Source organism: Calypte anna, chromosome 1, assembly GCF_003957555.1.
Source record: "Calypte anna isolate BGI_N300 chromosome 1, bCalAnn1_v1.p, whole genome shotgun sequence".
Lineage (NCBI taxonomy): Eukaryota > Metazoa > Chordata > Aves > Apodiformes > Trochilidae > Calypte > Calypte anna.
This window is the reverse complement of record NC_044244.1, coordinates 159,441,574-159,462,683: the sequence shown is the minus strand read 5'-3', so window position 1 is coordinate 159,462,683 and position 21,110 is coordinate 159,441,574. Positions and strand designations below refer to the sequence as shown.

Here is a 21,110-nt window from a genome sequence, read left to right as displayed (position 1 = left end):
TCTGCCTGATACTCAATTCTACTTGTACCTTCCTTTTATGTTCATATGTCATAAAATAATCTGGAGGTAGAACAGATGGCAGATAAGAGGAGAAATCTACACAATATTTACTACTATTTACTACCACAGCAAACCTAATTTTCTGGAATAATCTTGGACTCAAGGAAGTAAGCAAGTACTTACTTAAGTTTCATTTAAGCAGGATTCCATGCACTGCACCATCTCATGGCCTAAGAGTGACCCAAGAATGATGGCTCAGGGTGGAAGAAACTTGGAAATGTCTGCTGGGAGTGATTTCTCAGTCTTCCCAGATCTCCATGAACAGAGTCTGACTGCATAACTTTTACAACACTACCACATATTCCCCTATTTTTCTCTTGCCTCTGTTTGGAGCATCCAGAATGCTCAAGATGCTACGAAGAGAGGCTCAACTCTTCACACTGAATTAGATGCATATAATGGGCCTAAAGTGAGTTAGATTATCTGGGAATACTTTTCCTATTACCTTTTTGGGAAGTTCTCGTGTTCCTTATCGGCCTCTTTAAAACACAAATATTTTTACACACTAAATGGATTCTAAATAAGAGTGCACATGCTCTATTTTGAAATTATTAAGACTTTGTAAAGATGAATTTTTAACTCAAAACTTTACAAGGCTTGTGGGGCTTTTTGCACTGAATGCAGCAGTCATTTTATCAACTATAGACTCACTTTACTTGGAAAAGACCTTTAAGATCATCAAGTCCAAACATTAACCTGGCACTGCCAAATCCACCACTAAAGCATGTCCCCAAGTTAGAAAGAGTTTACAGTATTATTGCATAAAACAGTTTTCAAATATACTTTTGACTATAATTTATTCTTTTCAAGTTACGGGTTCTGGGGTGTATTTGAACTTTCAGGCATTCTCCACAAGACTGGACAGGGCAACTCAATATCCCCTTCATCAGCCTTTGAGCTCTCTGTTCCCTATCTAGCAGAATCCAAGCCTATTTCCCCTCCAAAGTTTCCACACACTGAGGGAATATTTATGAGCTGACCATACATATATATATATATATATGGATGTATATATGTAATATATACACGTACATATGCGTATATAACTAACCCAGAAAAAATATTCATATAAATGAGATTGCCTGTGCCTGAATACATGTTACATGTAAGTTGGCTGCTATAAGTTACTCTTTTTTTTCCTAGTAAATGCATTTAAAAGTGCAGGAAATGAGGTGTGGTTATATAATTGCCTAATTAAGCTTTTAATCTCATCTACTATGTCTATGAAGACCCTTACAACCCCTTAGCAAAAACAGTATTAGAAAACCCTATAATGAATAAAGGCAACCTTTCAGAAAGAAATCAAAATTTTATGTAACCTTTCCTAAAATAGCAAATCAAATTACAATAGAGTTCACTTTTTTTTTCTTTTTTTTAAGTTCAATTTGTCTAAAAAAATAACACAGAACAATCTTGGTGGCAGAGTTTGTTCATGGTTTAACTTACCATCATATTACAAGTTGTCATAAATCTGCAATTGTTTATCAGTTATTGTATTATTCAAACACAGACACTGAAATATTATGAATTAAAGTGGTTGAACTGATCTCTCCAAAATGAAGAATCTCTTTTATATACTATTTTTGTGCATTTGTGAGAATTAGAAGCTTATAGAAGACTCAAGAGCTAATATTGTTAAATAGTAGTGTCTATAACAATTCTGGCAATAAAGCAGATTTCTTTTACATAATTTAGAAGTTATATAAACAAACAAACAAAAAAATTCCCACAGAAACAGTGAGTTTAGACACTCAACCCAGTCAGTAACAAGTGCACATATGTTCTGATTGTATGTCTTGGGCTTGGACTGTCTGCTGAACTTCAGCATTTATCTTCAAAGACATCATACTTCAATAGGCCTTTCATGTGAAGAATAACCAAATGCTGAGAAAATTTAAATGACATTTAAATGACTCCTATTTTCCTCCCTTCTGCTCTTTCTTTCCTAAAGATTCTTTGTTATGTATGAGCACTGTAAAATCATGAGGAAGCTAATCCTTTCCTTCTGTAAATAAATGGTAAAATTTCATTAGCTCATATGAGCTTCTCTGAGCATCAAATGATCTATTATGTGAGATGTCACAATATCCTCGTATTCTAACAAATGCAAAATGATGTTTGCTCAGCTTTTAATAGTCATTACTAAACATCTGATAACAGAAATTAAATATAATTGTTTTCTTAATTATACCTTTCTACTAAAAATGTATTTGGATTTATTTACCAAAAAAGTAATTTTTATTTTATCATGTCTCCAACATCATACACTGAGTATGATAGAAAAAGAAAATTAAACCTTCCCATTCTATTTATGTTTGTTCTCATTATGAACTGCCGTTTTCCAATTCATTTGAAAAAGCTTGACAGAATGAAGATAAGAATTGAACAGTCTTTCAGGTTTATATGGTTGTATTCCTGCTCTTTTTTTTAACTTTTTTTTTTTAATACTCATTTAAATTAAAAACAAAAGCTCTATCAAAGTACAAAAATTAATAGAAGAAATACTGTAATGACACACACTGAAGCAGTGAATCATATCTGAAAAGAAACTGCATGGAAATATGCATTTATCAAGGTTTTAAAAATATGGAAAATCCTGTGCTTCATTCAAATGTTTTGCTATTCACCCACTAATTTTCTATAAAATACATAGCAAACTGCTAGACTCTTAGTTCTGTAGCATAAGCTATTACTAAGTCAGCTTTGGTTACAGAATAGTGGCTAGAAACTATTGGTGTGACACTGACTTTAAAAACAAGTGTAGATATTGTCTGAATTCTATTACAGGAAAAATGACCTAAAACAACGGTGGTAAAAGGGTTGGACTCGATGATCTCTGAGGTTCCTTCCAACCCAGCCAATTCTATGATTCTATGATAAGGAAGATCCTTTATATACACTTGAAAACGTAAGATGTGTTTGGAAGTCTCAAGTTGGCTGCCATGGAACTGATCCTGCCCTTACAGGGCAAGTTTTAATTGAGTCATGTGAGGGAATCAGCAAATATGGAATCAGCAAGAATATGATATGAGCAATACGTAAGTTTTTTTCCAATAAACCTTTTGTTAAGTTCTCTCATCAGAGCCTCTGAAAGACCCTCTCATGTTTTAAAGGAAGAGGATGATCCCCAGTGAATTAATAACTAGCTAAAGACAGCATAAGAATTGTAATTCATTGTCATTTTTAATAATTAAGAGGTCTCTATAGAGGCATCCCTGAATAATATGTGTTCTGGGGTTTGATGTTAATTATTTACCCAGGAAAAATGAGAATGTAACATCTTTTATTGAAATTATAAAGGATAATGACACCTAACCTGACCATAGAGTTATAACAAAGATCTCATGTTTCTGAAAGACTAAGTAATACATTTGAATGTTAAGAAAAGTAGATTAAATTCAATGTTAATAACTCCAGACTTAAGGAGACTGTATTCAGTGTGGATAAATTTCCAGTTTATTTCAGTGTAGAGAAATCCAGTAATGCATTTGATACTCTTTCCTTAAGTTAATATATGCTTGCAGACACTTCTAAGTCTTTGATCTGGCATCAGGCTTTTTGGTTTAACTTCTCAAAAAAGGTGATGTGATTGTGACTTCATTTTAACTCTATTTGTTTTAGCATTTACATTTTATCTTTTTAATAAACATCATTCTTTTCTGAAAACATAAGAACAATTTCTTTCTGAAAATTTTTCAGTTTCTTTATTTTGTGAGAGTGGAAAATTAATCTCTTGCATATGTGTGTATGCATGCTATATAATGCACAACATACTACCACACTGTTTGTAAAATCAGTTTTTCTTATAAACATCTCTTGAATCACATGCCATAGATTTAGGAGATGCAGAGCAGATGCCTTGATGAGCACTTTATCTCTCATTCTGCCTTTCCTGTATTCTCTATTCTTTTACTAAGTTATTGGTAGTATCTCAACTTCATTCCTTCCAGATGCAAAATGAAGAATTAATTTATATAATTTTATGGAATCAAATCTTCTGAAAGTCTTCATGAAAATGTGCATGAAACGAAATTAGAATCAGTATATAGAAGAAAAACCAGCACTCAAAAGCTGTGCAGGGTTCCAGCAATCTGGGTAAATTTTGCCTCCACAGAAAAATCACAGCAAAGACTTCATGAATACTCTTAAACAGGAAGACAATTCGTGGTTATCTGATTTACTTGTGGGGAAAATTAGTAGTGTAACTCATGCAGAGGCTTTACTGTTATTCCTCAGCACAGCACAGTGCACACTGCAGCCATTAAGTGGACTTAATAGGAAAGACTGACTTGGGTCATTAGTCATGACTACCAATTTCATTATGCTTGCAGTTTATAAAGTACTATTTTCATGAGGCAACGACAGCAATACAGCCCAGTGCTGTGGAATGAGAAAGAAAAGGAGATAAAGGGTGAGAGAGAGGAAGAAAGAAGGGAAGATAATTTGGGAAGTTGCTTCCTGTGTTCTGAATAAAACACTGCTTCACAATAATGTTTGGCCACAACTCGCATAGTCAGTGGAAAGGTGACCTGTATTTCACACTGCTTTAAGCTACCATGCAACTCAGACATGGCAAGGAAGCAAAGACAAGACAGATAAAATCAAAATATCCCTCTTTTCAGTCTTTGGAGTTAAGGATACAACACAAAAGCATTGGATCACCATCAATCACACTACTTAGCAAAATATTAGTACAGGACCACCAAACAGCTTAAAGCAGTCTACTTGCAGCTGGAAGAGCTTGGCCTAACTGGACTACCCCATCCAACAGTAATCAAATACTCCTGGTCTCAGGAAAGATTCCTATGCCAGAAGCTTGTTGGGTTTTTTGTCACTGTCATTTGTGGTTATGGTATTTAATTTTAGTGATATCACTGCAGCCAAGCAAAATGGTATAGTCAGCTGAAATTAACTCAAAACTAATTCAACTGATACAATTTAACTGCCACAAAGAATGGAGTTTGAAAAGACTTCAATTTGCTATACGTATCAATAATTTCCCCCTTTCTTATTTTCCTTCAAAACGCTTCCTGGAAGGTAAATATTTTAACAATGCTTATTCCAAAGCGTATTTATCCCTTAGCGATGATATTTTCAATTGACAGCAGAAATATGCATACTAAAACCACAGAGGCTTGCAAATGTTTCATATGTTTCTATGCTTAGTATTTCTAAAGTAACCTTTTCCAAAGGTTATAACTAACCTTTTCACAGTCTTTTTGTCAAAAACCTGAAGGTTGACATTGAAGTTGGTTCTTCGAACATGAAATATTCACAAATCACTTCGGTGCTCTCTTCTTTGTGCTGAAGAACCCCTTTCAAAACATTCTTATTCAGGAACTATCTTCTGCTGATGTATTAAACTTTCATATCAGACTTAAAAGTTTTATAAGGTTTAAGGTTATAAAATATTAAGACAAGAGTTGAGCTTGCGGTAAGTCCTGTTTAACACAGAGTAAGCATATCTACCAAAAAGGAAAGAAATCCACATTCTATAATACTGCTGTACTGCTGCTTTACAAATATGCTTGCCTTTTTTTTTTTTTTTTTTTTTTTTTTTGCATGCTAAATTTTGTAAATATATGACAGGAAAAAATGTAAAATAGCCTAATAGCCTTTGAGATCAAATAAAATTAAATTGTTACAAAATTTGATGAGATACTACTGATCATTAAACATCAAATGTATATTGGTTGAAATTAGCAGCTGAATTGCTAATAGCTATGAGACTCCGTAGGTTTGGGCCTCCATTTAAATGCATTCTGTTTGAATTCAGAACTATTCATCCAATATCTCAAAAACATATCTCTGTATGAAAATCCTACATGTACCTTTTAGGCATATTTAAAAATATTTCAAATAGATGAATGCAGATGTTTCAGCCATGTTAAAAAGTAAAAACAATTGTTTGGGGTTTTTTTCTATTTTCTCCGTAGGCAAATAAATATGTGCATTGGACTGCAAATATCATTTTAAATGGCCAGAGTAGCTTTAAAAAATTTATTTACCTTCTGAAATTTCCATTTTGTATAGTAATTTTTGTAGTTCACAGAATTTCATTATGAACAACTGTTTTGTGCAATTCTTTGTTTTCTATCGTCTTTTTTTTTTTTTTGAGCTTTCTGCAAATGGAATTATCCTTTTATTTTCTTTTATATTTTTTGTAGTAGTAGCTGAAATTTCAAATTACTATACCTATATATGACATAAGGAAGTTAAAAACTATTATTTACTTTTACTGTTAAAATCATGTTTATTCTCTTTTAATTCATTCTGTCTATCATTTAGGTTAACCTGATGAGACTTGAGCTGCCTTTCCAGTCATGAAAGCACATTAGAAAGGTAAAATTCAGATTCTGCCATGCCCTCAACTATTCCACCTTACTCTATACAAAGAGAACCTTTATGAAGACATAGGATGAGCCCTACAGAAACCTAAGCACTTGTGAAACATGATCCATTCCATATTACTGGTGACATCTGATATGTCAGCTAAGCCATTGCTTAAAGTAAATATTTCCTTCCATTGGCTGTAGAGCGTAGAAAAGACACACCAAAGTAATCTAAATGTAAATGGCTAAAATGAATTAAGATACTCAATTACCTCAATTATTACCTTCTCAGTCAAGAACTGTCATCCCACTTCCCTTGTAATATAAGAATCTAAAAATCCTCTTCCTAACACACTTCTAAAGTTTCCATTTCTCTTGCCAATGTGAATATTCTGCTTCAGAACTGAAAATGTCCTAACAAGCAAAATAATAAACATCTGTAGATAATTCTGGTTTCCCTTTAGCCCTTCACAACAAGTTTTGGAGCAAAGTCTATCACCCATCCCTTCCAATCCCATCTCTTTTCAAATAATTTTTCAGATCTGTGGATACTAACCTACATGTAAATCAAGAATAGTGGATTCTACAAGACCTCTAACAGATTTTGTTCTTCTATTTTATTGAATAAATTAAAACTCAACACTTAACATTTTCAGACTTAAGATATGGCCAGATGGTAGCAAATGAACAAGCTGACCTGTCAAGTTATTACTGGTTTTCAGCTGATACACAGTAAATGTCCCTACAAATGCTTCTAATTTGATGTCATTTTGCCCCTAAACTGATGGTTTACTGCAAAGTAAAATTAATTAAAGTGCCATAACAACAGCAGCAGTACACATTCTCCTTAGAACCATTTTTCTTTTGTTTTGTATTATACTTCCTCAGATCTATTTTTTTCATTTAAAAAAAGCCATTGTGTTCTGCTCTTGAAGACAAACATATCCAGGAAAGTGGAAACATAGTAATTTCAACAGCTGCTTACTCTGAAAGGATGCTGGAATTCAGGCTTTGATAGAAAGTCTGCCAGTTAAAGTAATGGTAAGGAATCTTAAATAAAGTTTCACCTGCATTCAAAGGGGAAACATGTTTTTCTGTGCTCCAGAAGTCTCTTCCAATGTAATGTTTTTATCAAAAGACAAAAAGGCAATATCATTATTTGTATTTTGCCCAGGAAAAAATGAAGGAATATAAAAAATATAAGGAAGTAAAAATCATCAAGAAAACTGGGACCCATTTTCTTGACATTTCAATACACTCAAACATGCAGAGATACAACTTTTATTACAGTGTTGTGCCCTCCCTTCCCACCTCCAAGTTAGAGACATATAACATGACATTTGAATACAGAGGCAGTAGTACTTCAAAAATCGGTATTGTTCCTGGTTTCTTAGTTAATCTGTCTATATTATATAGACTATATAATATATATCTATATAATCTGTCTATATAATCTGTTTCTGTGTATTCACATACACAGAAACATACGACTATGCATGTATTGAAATATGCAGATACTTCTCCTTTTAACATAAAAGAAGACGTATTGACATTTTTCTGTTTAATTTTGGCCATAATGATATTCACTTCAAGTCTTCTAGCAGACTATGTTATCTGCATAATACTAGTCAGAGCACCTATCATCTGCTTCTAACAGAATGCACAAACCATCTGTTCAGTGATTTTGTTTTTCAGCTGCTGATTTCATATGCTAACATAAAAGCAAAACAAAGTAAAAAATCTGAAGTGTATTTGAGGTTTTCCTCCAGCACAGTTACCATAAGTGGCTCTGTTTAGACTACACAAAAAGGCAAGAGACAAAAGCAAGCTTCTGAAGAGTAAAATAAGTTGACTACACCTTGCAAAATTACATATGTCTAGATAAGCCTTTGTATTAATAAAATAATTAGCCTAAGATTCATTTAGAGATTCATTAATTTCTGTTATGTAGTTTTTCTGCATCTTGAACTTTTTCACTGATCTTTCAACATGTTCCTGTGTCCTGCACAAGAGTTAAATTCAGTACCAAACAAAAGATTGAAGAAACATCTGTATCAGTTCCTTATCAATTAAATTTGGGAAGAAATCTTGTAACTAATTTCTCCTTCAGAAGCAAGACTCTTTGAAGACAGTTCATAAAAAAAGGTCAGTTTCTCCCTTTCTTAATTACTGTCTTTTTTTTCCCCTGCAAAATTCACAATCACCACTAAAAAGGAGATAGGACACTTCAGACAGAAATCTTCTTGATTAGACAACCCTCATTCCATGAGTTACATTCTCAATGCTGTGTACTCTTTTATTATGAGAGGATTAAAAACCTAGCATATACGAAGATATTATTTCAACACTGAGCTTTAGTAATGCTTGAGGCCTGTCGTGGAAACAGTGTCACCTGAATATAAATCAACCTAACAACTTCAAGGGTGTGGTGGATGCTACTTGAGAATATTTAGGAATATTGGGAAACTATACAAAAAATACTTTTAAGTCTTTATTTTCTATCTAATTTACTATTTGTTTCTGAAAGCCAAAAAACTTCCTTATATTTTCTACAGCATTTGTAATGAGAAACATGAAACTGAATGGGCTCATTGCATCCATCAGTGAAGATGGTGCACAAAAAGGAACATATCAGACTTCACATAATGAAAATTTTACAGTTTGAGGAACTAAACACAAGGCTTTTGATTATACATTTTAACTTCATTCTGGGTGCTACAAATGCATTTCTATTACCACAAAACTTATTTAAGGAAAATATAGAGTCTAGCCTTTAAGAACGCAGTCTCAAACCAGCTAATTTTGGTTTATAAATTTCCCCATGTAATTCAGTAATTTTTGCTTTAGTATTCTGTCTTTAAAAAATGGGTAACAGTTACTGACAGTTACTTCCAATTAGTGTAATTTCTTTAAACTAAAAGATCTGTAAGATATGAGTGTGTATTCAAGTTAAATGCCTAACATGATTGGGACTGATTTTGTTTATGAATTGTCATGAGAAACATATACATACCACGGTACTCCAGTGGGAGAGCAAATCAAATGAAGACATAAAATTTAAAGAGAATATGTACTTAAATTATAAAAGATAGATTCAAAGAATGTCATAAAAATTGGGTAGTAGCAAAAAAACTTTTAATCCATATGCAAAAGACTAGAGTTTTTTAAACTCCTTTTCAGCATCTTTTGACAATCTTTTCATAGAAAGACGCTGACCATCAGTTTGTGGTAGATTATTTAATGCACTTCTGTCTTCAAGCCACCACCCCCAAGAACCGTAATCCTGTGCATCACTACCTGTAGGATCAGCTTCTTATTGATCATCAAATGTTTCATTTAAGTCCTTTAAGTCTTTTCCAACATTCTTTTCATAGGAACAGTAGGCAATTATTGTTATAAAATGTTCTGAAAAATTTAAAAATCCCAAGCTGACCAAACAAAAAAGAAACAGAAAAAGCAAACAAACAAAAACAAATGAACAAAACCAAACAACTATTTTTTCCCTATAGTAGTCTCTTTTTAGTACAACATGTGCCCTAGAATTCTAGTAATTTTTCAACAAAATTTCTCCCAACAATCCATTTATTTCTTGACTTCCTGGGCAATATAGTAGAGCTGAGGCTCTGCCAAAACTGATCAGAAAAGAGGCATTAAGCTGTTTTGCAGTCTATGTATCTGTTTATGTATTCGTATGATCACATTTTATCATCAGCATGGCATTGTTGACTCATGTTACTTGCTGTTTACTAACTGCAAAACTTCTGCAGAACTTCTATCTAGACATTTAATCCCACCGGGTATCTCTGCTAATTATCCTTGCGACAGAATACCAAGTTGAACTACTCCATATTCATTTTTTTCTGAGGGTGTCTCTTGTTTTGCAAGATTATTTTGCTTTCTAATTCTCTCCTATGATATACTGATGAATCATCTAAGACTCTTTGAGTCTTCACTTTTATGAAGCATATGCTTTATTTCATTACTTAGTCATGACTGACTACAATGAAAGTACTGAGCCCAAAAGAAACACATGAAGAACTCTTAACAGATAAAACTATTGTTTCTAATTTTGCATGTGAACAAGGCTTTCCTCTTGCATCCCTTTTATAACACTTTTCATAAATTCCATTTCCACCTCAGATGAACAGTGTACAGAAAAATTCACTTTCATCTAGAATTCAATCCTCTCAAAGACTATTTTGTTTTCAAACAAAAGTCATTAATCTTCTAAATTAGAATAGCAAGAGCTGAGATAGGCAAAAACTCAATTCAGGAGGATTAATTATAATCAATTTTTTTTTTTTTTTTGTTAAGGCATTGTTGAGTAACAATCAATAATTTAGAAGCTTTTTCCACTAGAAAAAAGCTTCCAAAAAGGGGCAATAGTTTGTCTGTCAAAAGGAAATTAAGAAGATCTTTTAAAACATTCCCACTAACTGAAAATATTAAGAATTTTTTTTCCATAGTCTTTACTTCTTTCTCCTTTCTTTTTCCTTATTTTGAATCTTAAAGATTTGGAAGCTGTATTTACTATTGCTACTTTTTTGGGGTTTTTTTTTCTTTTTTTGTTTGTTTTTTTTATGAACCTCAGATAATGTATATAAACACTAGGTTATCATTGTAGACAAGTTAATAATAGAAATTTAGACAAAACAACCAACAACAACAAAAATTGCATAAAAAGAACCACCAGATCTTCGACACTTCAGCATGCTGATTAGTACCATAAAATTCTGTAATAAAACATTTAATAAAATAATAATTAAATAAATTTTTCAGATTTTCAGCACACATTTGATCATTCAAATGCATGCACAGAAATATAACAGTACATGTGGAGATTAATAATGAATGGGCAATTGCTAATATTGTTCCAGATTTCACTTTATATAGAGAGAAGTAACAAGGAAAAATCAAGAAAAAATAACAAACCAGGTCAGTCTGAAAGTCTGGGTTAGTGATGCACCTAACCTGTTAAAAGCATAAAAAGACCTTGCACCCCCTTAGGCAGACAGAAACCTAAGACAGAAAGGTGTCTCAAGTACCACATATTCTTGAAAATAGAGATGCACTGTTATATGAATTCCATCAGCATGGACTCCTGTAATTTGATGTCTCTGATCTCAGGTACAAGCAGCTTCTGTATAGACATTAGGTTGGAATAAATGTCTTCTGACTTTTCTAAGTTACCCCTAGGACTTACAATAGACTTTTTTACTGTAAATCCTTCGGACACATTAGCCCAACTGGATCAAGTAGAATAAATCGAATTCCACACAAAGTAGTGAAAATAGAAATCTTGAGAAGAGATGTGCCTAGGTAAGTGAACAGGTGGATTCTGGATCCTAACTACTAGGAAAGGTGTTCATGACAAAGCCAAAAGTGGCAAGGTGATAGGCAGTAAAGGACTGTAGAGTGAAGAAATAGGAAATATTATCAGGTTATAAATAAATCAGGTTATACATGACCTGTGATGCTCTGAATGTATATCTTTATGTCTATGTATCTCCATTGCTGGTATATACTTATATTAATCTTCAGTATTGCCAGTACAAGTTCTCAAGTCTTCAGCTGGAAATAGAGACCTACAGCCATAAACCTTACATATAAGATGATACTGAATGGAGATTATGAAATACATGAAACCCACAGGAAAGAACGTGACAGAAACTGAAAGTATGTATTGAAATTTCCAGATAAACCCTACCAAGACTTTTGGAGAAACTTACATTGTTTTGCTTACTCTGCAGCTGAGTGCTTTAATTTCTGAGTTAAATACATTTTAAAAGTATTTTAAAAATGAAAATTATGTCTATTTTTTTGTTTGTTATTACAGTTCAAATGAACATTTCAGAAACCCACTGAAATACAAGATTGAAAAGATAAATGGAAAAATTTCTAGCAAAATTAAAATATTTTGTACAACTATTATAGAAATAATATTTAAATACTTTGCATCTGTGTTTGGGTTAGGCTAATGGTAAACTATGACTTTTTGAAATAAAAATCAGAAATTGTAGGTACTGCTGAAATTATATTTTTGGTAAACTTTAGGCTGGGGGGATTTTTAGGTTCCATTTGGGGTTTTTTTTTCAGTATTATAGGGATGACTACACAGTTACTTATCTTTCTACGGAATCTGCAGCAATTCTCCACTTCTCACTTCTGAAACTTTTAACAACACACATCTATTATTTCCCTAGTGCAAATAGTTTATTTTAGGTAATCAATCCTGTGTTCTAAAAAATTGCTCAAACAACACCAGGAAATTTTTATACTAGGAAATTCTGCCAAAACACCATAGCATAATATTTAAAGAGTACCTTTCACCTGAAAAATTCAAGTTTTAGATATAAAAGGAAAGAGCAATCTCTGAAGTCCCTTGCAACAGGGTATAAAAAAAGTGTGTCACAAGGATAAGTAGCTGTTAGAAAGCAATGATCATGTTTTAACAATATGTTAACCTATACTTTGTAGCACCATCCTTATGAATTTAGCACAGATTCCAAAAATATGCTCTATTTTTTTCCCCATCTATACTATTTGAATGAATTTCACTGCTCACAAAAATAGAATAGGGGAATCAACAGTAACCTATTAGTAACTTTGTAGGGATATAAGGATTAAAAGTATATATATATATGCCTAAATAGATAAAATATATATACATTTATGCATTTTACAAATAGAAGTATATCTATTATGATGTTCATATGAAGAGAGAAATGCAGATACACAGATATAGATGTATGTGTGCACATACAGACCTATGTATGCCCATGCTATTACAAAACTGTTTTCATCAGGGAAAAATAAAGAAAAAAAGACATTCAAGCCAACAGTGTTTCTGAAGGTTTACCTATGAAGATTCAGCATCAATTAGATTTTCCAGACATAACTGTTTCTGTCTGTATGTGCATTCCCTTTTACCATGGAAAGGCTGAAGAGCATTTCTCTTTTCTAATCTGTTTGATGTTACCTTTCAGAAAACCACAGTTTGAGAGATATTTTATGATTTAACCACCCCTCTGTGCAGAATATTTTCACTGCCCACATCTTTTGCTCATGTTGGAAATATTTCAGCAAAACACTGCAGGTATTTCAGAGAATAAATCTGGAGGAAAAAAAAACATTCAGTCCTGCATCCAAGTGGTGGAAAAAAGAAGTGACAGCACACAAAGTGACTTGTGTGCCTGCTTCTTTTGTTAAAAACCAAAACTGCATATCAATCCACACTAGAAATACTGTTCTAGAAGTAGCAAAGCCAAAACCTTAACAGCTGAGAAATTAACTGGATTTTGCTTGTAACTTTAATTTAATTCCATGTATGATCCTGCACTATTTTAATCACCAGATTCTTTTTTCAACCCATGCACAGAATGAGTCTTGTGCACGAACCCTGACTCTTTCGTTGTCAAAGTCAAAAGTATAAAAGCATAAAAGTTACATAACCATTTAAAAAAGTTTCATAATTGAGTAGAAAAGCTGGCTCACCTAAAGACAAATGAACTATTCTCTTCTGATTCCATAACCTAGAAATACAGAGTTTTGTGATCTAAATTCCACCCCTAGCATTAGACTACATTCCTAACAAAGCAGTCTACATAACATAGCCAAGTAAATGGAAAATTTAAGCAGCTATAAATTTGATGTCTGTAGTGACTAATTTTAGGATCTAGCTATCACAGTAGTTTTCCTATCTCATATTTCAATATCTAGATAATACCAGAACAGGACCTCAGAAAGGCCACAGCCAAGTTCAGCTGAGAAAATACTTTAAGGTGAGAGCAAACTAAGACACAGGAAAGTGTATTGATTCTCCTCTTGTTCTAAGCTGAAGTACTGAGGTCAAAGTGGTAAAGCTGAATTTCCATTTACATAAAGAACAGAGCCCAGAATTCTCTCACAAGACTAGATACACATACAACACGACATCAAGTACTTAAGCAGTAAATTCTGATGAAAAGTTTATCTAAAGTTTCTAAATGATCAAAATAGTTTCTCATTAAATTAGAAGGCTACACTGAAATTCATGATCATCCAGACAGGTTTCATACTCATAACTTTGTATAGCAATTTGATAACCACAAGGTTGCTAAGAGAAAAGGCAAAGACCTGAAAGTGGCAGAAATTAATAGACAAGAGCCTCAAAATGCAAAATTTTTGGGATCAGAACAGAAAAACCCAATATAAATGTTTATCCAACATTTTTATTCCATAGGTTAAAAATACACATTTTTATGTTCCTGATTCTACCTTGATCATTATTCCTTATCAAATAATGATTTCATTTACATAAATAGTTTTGAGCACAGACACCTGTAAAATAAATTGTTCAGGTAGCATTTGAATTACAAAACTATGTACTCAGTTTTTAACCTTTTGGATTCCCATTAACACTGAATTTTTCACTTCCCAGTGATGACTTTGATGGAAAACTGTAGAAAATGTCCACTACTTTTTCTAGTGAAGTAAGGTGTGAGTGTGAAACTCTGCTGTGCGAGGAGGACACAGTACTCCATCATAGAATGGTTTGGGTTGGAAGAGAATTTAAAGATTATCTAGTTCCAACCCCCTTCATAAAACATTCATTTTATGAGACTTCTGCACTGTCAGTGCTTGCCTTATGTGGCTTTGGCATATTTAGCATATCTTTCATGGAGCTGTCTCCTAAGCAAAACGCTGATCACATCCTGCATTCCTCATTCCTCTTGCACACATCCAGAAAAGTCTGGGACTGCTCTGCAGAAGTGCTCATCATCTATGGGTGCAACTGGCAACACAGAAAGGAGTAGGAGAAAAAATGCTGTGTGCCCTGAAACCAACAATTCAGCTCTTCATCACATTTATTTCTCTTTCTGTTTTACTCCTCCACTGTAAACCAGAGTTGCTGTTAAGATAAACCCACGAACAGGTTTGTGAGGCACATACTGAGTGTGGTGGTGAACAGTGCTGCAGCTTCATGAGTAATTATATCTTCACAGAATTTGGACAGAGTAAAGCAAACAAAGCATGCTACCATTCACTGAGAAAGGAGAAAAGAAAATACTGACTCTTCACTCATTAAGTGATTACTATTCATGTTGAACACTAATATGTCACATGTGAAAAAAATGATCATGCAAAAACTCCATTGCAAACTCAGAGGAGCTGATGGCTATATAGAAAATCTTGGCAATGGTATTTTCTAAGCATTTTGCAGTTAATTTATAAACATTAACTGCAAAATAATTGTGTACAATTTTTTTTTCTGATAGCTAAAAAGCTTACAAAATTAAAATCAAAATAGTACCTATGTTTAGGTATCTATTGAAGTTATTGCCAAATTTGCCCTGCAAGTTTTCAAATAGTGTTCTAACACTAAAATATGACTTTAATAACTGTTCCCAGTAAATGAGTTTTTGTTCTTACAAATACAATATAGTGTGTAGAACAATTATGGCTGTACCTTATATCACGCATGAAATCTAACCCTTCAGTCTTCTTAATGCCAATGGGACTATCCACAAAACCTTACTTAACATTGCAAGTACTTGTGCAATAGATGTGATAGGATGTTCTTTAGACGCCCACACAAATTAATGAAGTAGAATGTACTTGTTATAATCCAGGGACCTCCTGTTCACAATATTTTAAATATTGTGGATATGGTCTGTATTGCAATATATTCAAATGTTGAAATCTCATAATTTTCACAAAACAAAACTATTGTTTTCTGAACAGTCCTAAAGTATTAGAGAAGTTGCTAAAGATGTACAGGAAAAAATAATAAAGAGACACAGGAGATAATAATTTTATACTCACTGTCATAAACTTCCAGTTGTTTGCCTAAAGGCTTGCTGGAAGTTCCACATATTCACCCATTTGTGTTATTGGTAATACCTGTCATCTAGGACTGAAAGGCAGTGTACATATCTTATAGTAATAATGAAATAAAGAAGCTGGAACAATTAATAAAAAGACTAATTTCTACAGAGGAGTGAGACAACCTGTCAGGGTATTAGAAGATTTTTGGAGCACAGAGCTTTCAAGCACAGTCATTTCTGCAGTATTTGACCACCTCTTGCTATAGCATTGAGAATGCATATAGATAAACAAAAGGTTCTTAGATGTAAAATGATAAAGTTTTAGAATCATAGCATAGTTTGATTTGGAAGGAATGTTAAAAATCATCTAGTTCCAACACACTTGTCACAGGCAGGGAAAACTTCCACTAGATCAGGTTGCTCATAGCCTCATTCAATCTGGTCTTGAACATTTCCAGGGAAGAAGAATCCACAGCTTCTCTGGGCGACCTGTTCCAGTGTCTCACCAGCCTCACACTAAAGATAAACCCTTGCAAAACGTCCCTTCCCAGCTTTCTCCCCAGCTCCCTTCAAGAGCCTTCTATTCCCCAGCCTGAACAATCCCAGCTCTCTCAGTTTGACTTCATAGGAGAGGTTCTTCAGCCCTCTGATCATTTTGTGGTCCTCCTCTGGACTTGCTCCAAGAGCTGTGTGTCCATGTGTTGGGGGCTCTAGAACTGGACACAGTACCACATGGGGTTTCACAAGAAAGTCTCAGACTATAAAACTATCTTGAACATTTTTGTATCTCAAAAGATGACATTTTCCTTAGCAATAAAATTGGAATATTGGAATATTTTAAATTGGAACAAATTTTATCATATTCCTTCCACAAGACTATGAGCTACTGATGATGTGTTGTTTCAGTAGTAATGAATGAAGAACATGCAATAAATGGATATAAAAAGCCAAGAGCAGTAAGAATAAATCAGATTTATATTACCACAGAGTGGTAATGACAAAGTTCATTCTAGCAAGTGAACCCTTATGGACAAATCAAGTGGTTCCATTAAAATTCAATAAACTTCTGTCAGTATGCAGATCCCTGAAGATTCTCAGATGAGTGACACACCCAATACAAAAACCTATATAATGAGAGTATATTTATCACAGCTTTTAACTTTTTCTATTCAGTTCATGGACCTTGAAGAGAAAATTTTGTTGTATTTTACCTATCTACAGTGTCCCTTAGTAACATTTTGTATCGAATTCTATGATAAGCATCCTGTTCAGAATAACTTCTGATGTTAATGAAAACTTCAGCATCAGTTTATGTAAAAATGTACCCTGTCACTCATCAGCACATTTCTTTAAGCAATGGAGCTCCTATGAAATAAACTATCCTGACAAAACAATGAAGAGTTTCAAGTAGAGCATATAGGTCCCTTATGAAAATGTTTAACACATTCAAAGTTATAGGCACCTGTATGTTTATCTACATATAGCCATATTAATCCAAGCAGATGATCAGTGCTGTCTCTTTATCTAATAAAATGTTTAATACAATATTATTTATTTTCAGTATGAAGAACACTAATCATTCTTTTCTGTTCAGGAACAGAACGATACATTTAATTCCATAGAAAAAGTACTAAATGACAAGAGAAATGAAAATGAAAATATTTTAGCTGTGAAGAGGTGGGGGCAAGCACAGTTAAACCAATTAAGGGTTTTATCCTCAGGATTATCTATATTACAGTATTTCTGAAAGCTCTGTGCGAACTACCTTTCCTTCCAGAGATTTTAATTTTTACTTGGGATGGGTGGGAGGAGGGTGGGGATTAAGAAAAGCAATTCAACATTAGCAGAAGTTTCCTGTGAAATGCAAGCACCTGTATGTGTCTTGCTTGCTCTTACATCTTCTCAAGTGTCACTCAGCTGATGACTCATAAAACAAACGCTTCTTTTTCTCTGATGTAGGCAGTGACACGATTTAGCCGTCGAGTTCCAGGAAAGCGGACAGTTTTACTTTTGAGCCTTCACCTGGCTTCACAGCACTCCGAACATCACCTCCCGCTAGCATTTTAATGAACTTCTGACAAAGTTGGGTGGCAAAGATCCCCAGCGCTCAGCTCCAGCTCTGAGAAACATGTGTGCCTGGGCCAGCCCCGTGGGCAGGGCAGGGTTAGAACAGGATCTGGGCAGGGCAGGGTTAGAGCAGGACCGGGGCAGGACAGATCCCCTGCCCGCGGCAACCAGACCCTGAGGGGGTCCGATCTCTCCCGGGACCTTCAGGCAGCTCCGCCTCCCCCCTCCCCTCTCAGGGGGATGCCCTTTCGCCTCACACCCTGACATTTCAGACCCGTCCCCAGGACCCCCCACCCTCTCGCCACAACGCTCGCACACTCTCCCCTCTGTGCCCCCACCCCATTCACTCCCCATTCAGAACCCCAGCCCTGGGGCGGGCCTGGGGGCACTGCCCTACCCGCTACCCCCGCGGCCTTCGACCCGCAGCCGCCGCGCAGGTTGTGCCGGTGTCGCCGCGCTTCCCTACCTGTGCCCGCCGCCGTCACCTGTTGCCCGACTGCCTCCATCTCCGCAGCCCCCCAGCGTCTCCTCCCGCTCCGGGGGTGCCAGGGGCTTCTCCGGCTCCCGGGCCACCTCCATCCCGCCGGGCACCGCCTCCGCCTCCTCCTCCTCGAGGGACTCCACGTAAAAGACGGTGCGGGGCGGCGGCGGCCCCGGCCCGTGGCCGTGCCCCAGCCCGTGCCCCCCGCCAAGCCGCCCGCCGGCGGGCAGCAGCGTCCCGTTGGGCGGGCTGGCTGTGGTGGCCGCCGAGGAGGAAGCGGAGGAAGCGGATTTCTTCCAGAAGACGCTGTTGCCTCTCTCCTGGCTTTTCAGCAGTCGGCTCTGGCTGGGCCCCCAGTGCTCGAAGCTGCTGTCGGGCGGCAGGCAGCCTCCCCCCGCCGGGCCGCCCGCCGGCGAGGGGTGGCTGAACAGTTTCCAGCGGAGGCGCAGGATGTGCTTCACGTCGAAGTCTTTCCTGCCGGAGCCGGACATAGTGGCGCGGCGGGCGGGGGACGGGAGCGGGCTGAGGGAGGACTGGCGGCGGGCAGGCAGGGCCGGGCGGCGGAGGCTGTGGCAGCGCGGGCGGCTCCGGTCCCAGCGGCGGTGGTAGCGGTGATCGCGGTGGTTCCTCCGAGCAGCGCTGCGCCTGCAGGGCCTGGGCTGTTCGTGGCCAGGAGTGAGAGATGCGCGCACACACCAGTGCAGAAAGAGAGAGGGAGGATGGATGGGTGGATGGATGGAGTGATGCACAGAGCCGAGAGGAGGTAGGGACAGCCTGCAGGAAGGGGAGAAGAAGAGAGGAACGAGATGCCCAGAGCTGACGAGAATTGCACGGTGATCAGTGGAAAGGGGAGGAGAGAGAGGCAGAAATGAGAGACACCTCTCAGGGGAGACAGGCACTTGCAAGGGAAGAGCGGGTGAGGGAGGCTACGAAGGCGCGCTGATGTTGATGAACGGGGGAGCAAGCGGAGCTACAGCCCGGGAGGACCGGCAGAGGCAGCAGCCAGGGTGGGAGGCAGCTCTGGCTCTTCCTCAGTCTCTTAGAGCTCCGTGACCGAGTGCAGCTAGAGAGGGAGAAGTCACCTGAAAGCCTCTCTCCACCTCTCGCCTTCCCATCCCATTTCTCAGGGGAGTCCCATGCCTGCAATTAGCTGGGATGGCAAAGCCGGAGTGCTCGCTCGAAGAGAAAGTGAGGCGCCTTTATATACACTGTACCCAGCAGGAAAAAAAAAAAAAAAAAAATCACGTCCGTGAAGCTGTCAAGGTCCTCACTGTACAATTTTTTATCTATCTATCTCAGAGCCTCTCACCAAGCCGCCCCCTCCCCTGCATGTGACGCAGATGTGCTCTGGGGCCGTCAGTGTGAAGAGACGAAGGTAAAAACAGAATGCTTCAATCTTCCTCATGCAAGTAAGTCGGCAGGTCACCGTCCCTTATACGCTCCTCCTCCTCTCTCCCTCCGGTGCAGGTCTTTTCACCTTGATATTTTGGTTCTGAGCCCGCTGTGTAATACTGGGAGCAAAATAAAGTGAAACAGCAAATGCAGCAGCAGCAGCAGCAGCAGCAAAGAAGAGCGTGACTCGCAGGAGTACAAACTTAATACACTGCGTGCAGACTGGCTGAGGTTACAGGTTAACGATTTATTCTGCAGGCTCCATTCATTAGCCTGTTGGCTCAGTGCTGCTGTACCAGTAGAAAACATTGGATAGAGGGACAGTGTGTCAAACAGAAATAGCTCTACACATCTGCTTCTCACCTTTTATATCTGCTTTCAATGCAGTCTGACAGTGCTAAACCCAAGGGAGCTTCCTCCACAACAGAGATCTGCTTAGGAACACATCTGCCCACTTGGGAAGGGTGTCATGAAGTACACTGTACATCTGGGACATAATTACAGACTTAAAAGCTTTGTGAAGAAATGCAGGAGAGCAATAGGTGGGCAAAACGACACTGCATATGATCACTTGCTAGCTGATAAATTCCCATGCATGAAAAGTTGCTGGCAATAAGATGATATACAGAATGCCTGCAATCCACCGGTACCCTAGAAAGCAGTATTTTAGAAAAAGATTTATGCCTAGGAAAGTGATGAAAAATAATGTATTTTCCTTGAGGCACTCTTAGCATTCACCAGCTTCACCCATGCACTCGTGAGCTATCAAAAGTTTGTTACATGAACTCTGTGAATTCAAGAAGTCACATAACACTATAGCTTGAAAATTTCTCCAGAGAAACATAGCAGTCAAACATTAATTAACAAACTTATTACTGTTTTATTTACTTATTCACTGAAGTATATTACTGTTTTATTTAGTTTATCACGTCAGTGGTGCTTCTGGCTGCAGACCAATATTAGATTCTGTGT

At 36.7% G+C, this 21,110-nt stretch overlaps 1 protein-coding gene across 1 annotated transcript in view; it reads right to left on the bottom strand.

Moving 5' to 3' along the window:
• The window catches only part of KLHL1 (kelch like family member 1), a 190,308-nt gene extending 171,071 nt beyond the window's left edge, over positions 1 to 19,237 (bottom strand). Inside the window, 1 exon segment of the mRNA XM_030453206.1 lies at positions 18,732 to 19,237. Coding sequence (XP_030309066.1) covers positions 18,732 to 19,237 — 506 coding nt within the window.
• Between the last annotated feature and the right edge of the window lie 1,873 nt (positions 19,238 to 21,110).